General features: G+C 45.4%; 1 protein-coding gene across 6 annotated transcripts in view; it reads left to right on the forward strand.

Moving 5' to 3' along the window:
* The window catches only part of GLIS3 (GLIS family zinc finger 3), a 499,691-nt gene extending 492,572 nt beyond the window's left edge, over positions 1-7,119 (forward strand). For 3 of the 6 annotated variants that reach the window (XM_032477747.1, XM_032477748.1, XM_032477746.1), the window contains exons 10-11: positions 1,828-2,010; positions 2,826-7,119. In XM_032477747.1, coding sequence (XP_032333638.1) covers positions 1,828-2,010; positions 2,826-2,962 — 320 coding nt within the window. In that variant the 3' untranslated portion in view covers positions 2,963-7,119. The remainder of the gene's footprint in view (positions 1-1,827; positions 2,011-2,825) is intronic. The other 3 variants (XM_032477749.1, XM_032477751.1, XM_032477752.1) reach the window with 1 other exon arrangement.
* Positions 7,120-7,890: the final 771 nt, after the last annotated feature.

The following is a 7,890-nucleotide window of genomic DNA, read 5'->3' on the forward strand; positions in this document are numbered from 1 at the left end:
TATTGCTTTGATGGCTAGAGGACTGACGATTTGTCCATATTGGCTGATAATTATATGAGTGTTTGAGTGGTCTGTTTGGATCCTTTGCCCATCTGTCTATGGAGTCCACATAGAAGCCTTAGGAAAGAGAAGAGCCAGCAGTTTTCCATTCTTTCTTCTCCTGCCTTGACATGGAATTTCTTTATGTATTTTCCTGGTCAGTACTGCTAATGTGCATTTAATCTTTCCCCCAAACCTTATATGGATTTTTCCTCTTGATTCTATATAAGGTATACTACTGGTTGCTTATAATGGATATTATTATTTTGTTTTCTACTACGAGTGTGCCCTGTGCATAAATCTGTATCCACACCTCTGTCTTGAATTCTAAGCTCCTAGAGGGCTGGCCTGTATCTTTATGAGCAGTTCGGCACACATTCTAGGGTGATGTTCGTAGCACCATAGAACAAGCCTCCTGGCCAAGGGGACTCTGAGCAGTTATACGGGCTGCCTTGAGAGTATTGGTCAGAAACGAAGAGAGCTGTGAGCATAGTAGGCTGGATGTGTCATTGCGCCTTAGTTTTCCTTAAAGAGGGCTAAAAAGAACCCAAAGAGCACCTTCCCCACCTGCTGATAGGTGATTTGGGTAAGAAGCAGCAGTTCTAGTGGAGGAAAGCACACAGGACTAGGGCTTCAAAGTCCATGAATTAGTTTTGTGTTCTCCATCATGTAATGTTTGTGGAAGGAACCCTGGGGCACTTCCTCTGCTAATCCCTCATTTTTTCCACCAGAAACAGTCATGATATCAATAATAACTGACATTTATAAAGCGCTTTCAAATGCCATGTATGGGCTTCCTCTTCCAATGACTTGCTTAATGTTCATAGTCACCCTCTGAAATAGATAGTGACTTCCATATTTTAGAGTTGAGGAAACAGACACTGTGAAATAAAGTATTGAATGAAAGTTTCATTACTTTTTTTAAAAAAACATATACTCAAGAAAATACTCCATTACTTAAATTTATCATGAGGCAAGACAGAAGAATGAAAAATTAAGGTATCATGGACGGTGTGGAGGATCATAGAAAAGGACCACATAGGACCACAAGAAGAAACTCCATTAAGTAAGAAAAAAATTGAGAGCGAGAAATGAAACAAGATTAGCCAAATGTTGATTATTTTCAAATATTAAGAAATCTTCCCATATATTTATTATATGATTTATTCACATACAGTTTTCCCATTTACTGCAAAGATCAACAGTAATAATAGTTAAGTAAGTTGTAATATATCCAGCTATGGGCTACTGTGTACCTATTCAAAATAATGAGGAAGATATAAATATGTATGGATGTATCTCTTAGAAGGACTAATGGATAAATCTTTGTTGCTTTTTTTTTTTTTTAAGGTAGGCATTGTTAAAAGAGTATTCTTCAGGTTTTTTTTACCAAATGTGAAATACGGAATAGGATATAGAATACAGGAAGTTAAGGAAGATGCACTCAAAACCTGGTGGGAGGGCAGGGGGTAGGAATGTCCCCTAAAGGTCAGATCTTCAGTGTTTAGGACTGTTTGGAGAGTCTAGGAAGGTGAGCACCCCTTCCATTTCAGGTACTGGAGCAAGCAATAAAGAATGTCATCACCAGCAAACTTGAAATTCCCTGAAGGTAGAAGAGCTTCTGCTCAAAGAGTGCATTATGGAGACTTGCTCAGAAGGCTTTATAGGTGGACTTAGGGTTAAAGGGATTTTGTCATAGGAAGCCAGGCTGAGTGAGGGTCTTGCTGGGTTGAAATGATCTTTGGAACTTGTGCCCTGCAGTAGCTCAAGGCTGTGCTTGCATTTCAGGATTTTATGGGCAGCTGCAGACACTCTGCCCCCCGCACTACCCTGACTCTCAGAGAACCGTGCCACCAAGCAGCTCCTGCAATGTGGGGCCTTCCTTCGAGGACTGCCTGCTCCCCGCGTCCATGGGCCAGGCTGGCTTTGACGTTTTCCACAGAGCCTTCTCGGCTCACTCGGGCATTACAGGTGTGTTGTTGTTCTCTGTGGCTTAGACACACGGGCAGACTAGCAAGTGAGACCGGGAGGGCTTCCCCAGACCGTATCAACCCTGTTCACTCTGCCCATGAAGTGTCTCTCCTCTTCATCTTCCACTCCCACCACCCTCGTTCGTGCCATCACATCTCCCAGACGAAGACAACAGCCTTCCAGCAGGTGTCCCTGAGTCAGCTCCTTATCTTTACCATCTGCCCTCCATGCTACCAGAACCATTGCCTTCCAAAACTGAAGGCTAAAAGAAGGTGATTTCCTGCTTAGATACAGTCAATAGTTTCCAGGTGTCTAAAGTCTGCTCTTCTCAGTGAGGCATTCAGAGCCCCCAGGAGTTGAGCCTGATCAAACTCTCCCGACCTGCCCTCCCATGTCTCGTGTCTTCCTCACAGGCTGTGCGCCTGCACTTTGCCGGCACGCTTGCCCCATATGCCCCTACTCTCTATCTTTGCTCCCTGTTTCATCCTTCTGGAATGTTCTTTCTCTACCTCTCCATTTGTGAGAATCCCGTCCTTTTCTTACTCAGATTTAAAATCACCTCCTTTTTGAGGCCACCCTCACCCTTCTTTACGGCACTTCACTTTTACTCCTACTCAGACCACTTTGTGCCAAGTCAGATTTTAGCTGTCTGCCTGCACATCAGCCTCGTCCCTTTCAAGGTGCCCGAAAACAGAGACCCACTGCAGGGCCTGGCCCAGCAAGGCTGCCTCCTTGACCCCCAGTCAGCCGGTGCCGCCTGCATGCCTGGCGGATGTGCCAAGGCCAGGTTTACTTGTGCGTTCTTTCTCTTCCAGTGTATGATTTGCCTTCCGGTTCCTCAAGCCTCTTTGGGGAGCCTCTTCGCAGCGGGCCTGAAGACGCTACGTTCCTGCAGATCAGTGCTGTGGACCGCTGTCCTAGCCAGCTCTCCTCTGTCTATACTGAAGGCTAAAAGCCCCCCCAGCCTCCAGTACCACCGGCATCCAGAATCTTCTGTTCCTTGCCACCTTTTGTTCTCATGCTTTCACAGACTGCAAGAAAAGGATGTCGAGCAAATCAACAGAACCTACCAAGTCACAGGTGTGTCTTTGGAAGGCAGGGCTAGATGGTCAGAGCTGGGCTTTGCAGGCATGTTTGCAGCTGCTCCTTTTTCTCTCTGTGTTTGCCGGTAACCGGCAGGACTCTTTTCAAAGGGAATTCAGAGTCTCACTCTACCGGATACGTGTTACTTCCTGCCTGTCAACCCTCAAAGGATACCAAGGAAATGATGTGCAGGTGAAAATGTAGTTCGGGGATCACCCTGGCTGAAAACTCCAAATAGGGAAGAACAGCCCAAATTGCCAGCAGCACAGTGAACCGCGGGGCCCAGCGCTCGTCCTCTCCTCGCTGCCGGCTGACACCAAGCCAGGCACAGCCAGGGAAATCCACATTCCGAGCCCGGAGCGCGGTGGGGGCTCAGCTCCTAGAGGGGCCCCGGGCTTCCCAGCCCCGGCCTGGTGTGCCAGTGAGCTGGCTGCCTCTCTCCCCTGAGATATTCCCAGGCTAACCAGTTGCTTTTCAGTGTTTCTCCAAAAGCAAGATAAGAAGGTCTGTCAAGCACAGTCCTTTGAAAAGCACTACAGCTTGTTTTATATTCCTGCAACCTACCTTAGTTCTTTCATTTTAAAGACTTCATACCTACTTTAAAAGGTTAAAAAAAATATTTAGAGGTCTGTTCTTTGGATGGAGATAATTATTTTCATCACCCCAACTCCGTACATTCGGCCTCCACTTGGCCCTGCCTCGCAGCACCTGTGAGCACCTGGAATGTTAGTTTTGCATTCAACCAAGGCCACCTGAGGGAGATGAGGGGGCACCCCCTTCCCAGTGCTGCCACAGAGACCCTCGTGGGCTGACTGCTCTGCTCCATGACTCGACCTTGAAGACCTTGCTCAAAAGAAAAGGTCCACCCGTCGCCTCCGCTCCGGTGCTGTGACGAGAGACCAGCTAGAAGCTGAGAGCAGGCAGCATGGAGGTGTGCTCCTGGTTCTCCCAGAAAACCGAACCAGAAGTGCCCGACACACAGCTGTTTCCTACAGCCTCTGCTTCCTCCGCCAGGACTTCCCCTCTGTCTGTCTGTGTGTCTGTCTCTCCCTTCCCCATTGTGCATCGCTCTCACCCTCTTCTTGACTGTGCTTCAGGCACTCCCACCATCCGCCATTGCCTGAACACCAGCTCTGAGCAAGGTCTGGCCCAAGGCAGGTAGAGGGGCAGCTCTGGAAAGGTGGCCAGAAGGAAACAACCTTTTTTTACTGAAACTCTGTTTTTGAGGGCCTGGAATTTTCACAGAGCTCTTAGCCATTTGATATCAAACCTAAACAGGAAGCCATTTTCCAAGCTGTTAAAAACACCTTTACCAAGCTGTTAAAAAGATCCGGAGTCCTATAGCAGAGACTATAAAAATAAGCCAAACTCCAAAGACCCCCAGTAAATTGTGACATTCCAGTGCTCTCACGTCTCATGATTTCTTTTCTCTCTCTTTAAAAATGTTATCTGAAGAAAAATGAAACAATGCTATTTGTCAAACCGAGATAATTACAACCTTCAACAAGACAATTAAACAGCTTGGTGTCAGACTTGGGATCCAGTGACAGTTTGTATCCTGACAGGCAGGTCCTTCCAGTCTGGCTGCACAGGAGGTGGTGTTCTGCCTGATTCCGGACTTCACTCTGACGTGCGGTAGAATAAGGCACATAAAGAACCAAGCACGGGGTCTGTCTTTACGTGCACTCAGCACACGCAGTCAGTCTAGTTTCTCTGGCTAGTGGGCTCCCATCTGAGAAGAGCCATGACACAGATGTCCATGTCTGCAAAAGAGACGAGTTATTCACTTTACAAAAATCTTTTCTGCTTTACAAAAGGACGCACGTCAGACTTTCTTTCCAAATGAGCTCTCAGACTGCACACAAAGTCCCACCCTTCTGGCAGGGTTCGTGGGTTGTGTCCCTTGGCCTAAAAAGGGACCCATGTCCTTTGTCACACCCTCAGAGAAGGGAAAGCTCTGATATCTTAGAGAGACAATCTATCCATTCAATACTGAATCCTCTGTGGGGAACTCAAAACATATTTGTGTGATGAGGAGGAAGAAGATGGAAAGATGGTTGCTACTGCAGCTGACGTCAGCCTGCCCATGGCTTTTTGCTATAACTTAAGGTGGAAACAGGGAAGGAGGACAAAGCCAGAAGCTGAACCTCAGAAACTTTGGCTGAAGGAGACGCTCCTGCATGTCTCTAGGCCTGCATTTGGCCTCACTGAGGAGGGAAGGAGCCAAGGGGCACCTGGCAGCAGCCGCTACAGGGCCTCCTTCCCCAGCAGGGACTGGCCCTGCCCCTGAGGGGCATTCCTTTTAGCAGAGGGAGGGCTCAGTGCAGCCTGCAAAGCCCCTCACTCCCCACCCCACCCCCCACACCGTGTTTCCCCACAGCTGCAGGTTTGAGCTTAGGGCCCAAGACATGAAACCTCCAGGCTCCTTCAAGACTATACACTCTGGCCTGAGATTCCAGGATCTCGCCTGACCTTAAAATTTGTCCCTTGCTTGCTTTCCCATTGCACATGATTTATATACGCTTTCATCATTATGTTTGTAGTAGTAAAAGTGGAAACTTCAGAAAATTATTCTCTTCCATTTCCTGGCCTTTTTACTCTTGATATGTAACCATTTTCATAAACATCCGAACTGAGACTGTCATTCCCCCTTTTTAAAAAACCTGTGCTTGTGAAAATACACACAGCCCGAAGCCAATTATCCTATTACATTAAAAAAAAAAATCAGTATGCCTAGAGACATTTCATTTGCTGCATTGTCTTAATTCCCTAAAGGGACTGCATCAAAATGTAAGTTGTAATTTAGCCTCTGATCAGCTGTTAAATATTATTTAAATATTTACTAGTCCTATGGGGCATCTCCCTTTACCCGTGTCTCCCCCAAATTATCTAGGTGATTCTAAAATGAACAGAAGGTCTTCAGTAGATCACAGCAAAGTTTCCACTGATGAAACAGAGCTTTGGTGTTGTTCTGTTGTTTTAACATTAGCAGTTGTCAAGCACATTAGCACCCTAGGACAGAGGTGAATGTTCAACCCCTATCCAACAACCTTGCTTCCCAGTTGCCTTGACGTATTGGAAATAGTGATTGTAAATGTCCAATTTAATTATCTGGTATTTTATTTGACTGTTTTGACCATGTTTTATAGCAGCATTTTTAATGGCACATTTTGTTGGTGGTGTGGAATTTCTGTGGTTACATTTTTTTTTTTTTTTTTGTCATGAGCAAAGCAAAAAAAGAAAAAACAAAAACACTCAATGGACAAATGGTGAGTGTAAAAAAGAAGAGATTTATTTTGTACAGACAGCAGAGCATCCTGTGTAATGTTGCTGACATAAAGCACTTTGGGGGAAAAAAGTGGAAATCTGTTTTCCATAAATCACACAGACTCTTGTACATAGTTATACACACTCACGTAGAGAAATGAACTGCATATATCATACTGGATATGGGGCTGATTTTACTCTAGGGGCACATCTGGTGCTTATTGTCATAAATCTTTTAAAGAATTAGGTACACTTTTTTTCTATTAATATGTATAGTTTTGTGATTTGTCACAGTTATGTTTCATATAATCATAAGTTATTTTGTCTTGTTTCATGGAGTCCTTTTTATATGTCAAAAGTAAAATGAAGGGATTGTGCACTTGGTACATAATAAAACTGGAAATAGAGGGTGCACCCACCTGCCTGAACTCCTTCAGTGTGTCGTTTTAAAACCCAATGGCAACAACCATTTTTTGTTTGTTTGTTTCATTATTTTGTTTAGTTTCACCATCAGCCTCCCTCGTACTAGGATGGTAATTATAATTAAAAGCAGATGGGGGTTGGGGAGGGCGTGGCCAAGGCCAGCTTTAAAATGCCGCGTTGCTTTGGGCCAGAGCTGCAGCCTGGATTTAATTATAGATATGAGGATGAAATGGCAGTAAAAATGCATGTGTCCCTGAATCCTTTACATGTTGGGAGTGTCCATAAATAAAACATGAAGTTTTATTTCATCAGATTTAATTAAAGCTTTTATACATGTTTTATTGGTTATTCTATTAATCCGCTTCAAAAACTGGATAAATGTGTGCTAGGGTTTGGGGTTTATTTATGCCTTTTCAGTGCAGCGCTACATCATGCCTCAGAAGTGCCTCTAGTTCGTGGTCCTCCAGGTGATGGGGTTACGGCATGCTGGCCATCGGAGTGGGCCCCTTCTGCCCAGTTTTCCTAGAATCCTGCCGAGAAGGACACAGGCATCAGCTTCCTAATACCCTGACATTTGAAGTCCTCTGATTTCCCGAAGGAGAAAGGAAAGGAGCAGGTACTATTTCCCCGATCCCCTGTCTTGTCTGATCTACAGGCTTTGGGAGGCCGCCTGACCCTCTGGTGTGATGAACGTGTTTCCTTGGCTCCCATCCATGGGGGGTGGGATAGTGGAAAGATTGGTCAGGATGCTTTCACTCCAACCTATTGCCAAGCACAGGATTCTAAAAGACATCACATTTCTCACAAGGATCATTCTTAGAAAGCTGGCAGTTCTCTCACTGAATTTTTAAGACTTGAGAATTACGTTAAGGGAAGATACAAAGCAAGAGGGCTGATGGCTCCCATCCATGTTGTCTGGCTCTTCAAAGTACTGGGGACGAGGGACAGGCAGCACACTCCGGTGGTTTAGGGCTTGGAGATGGAAATAGTGCTGACTGATAAGACACAAAGAGCTTCTGTGCTCCCTAAAAGGAGGCAGCTGATGGGAGGGTGATTTGGTCCAACCCGTTTGGAGAATCATGTTGTAGAGTTGGTTAACTGATAAGA

This window comes from Camelus ferus, chromosome 4 (assembly GCF_009834535.1).
Source record: "Camelus ferus isolate YT-003-E chromosome 4, BCGSAC_Cfer_1.0, whole genome shotgun sequence".
Taxonomy (NCBI): domain Eukaryota; kingdom Metazoa; phylum Chordata; class Mammalia; order Artiodactyla; family Camelidae; genus Camelus; species Camelus ferus.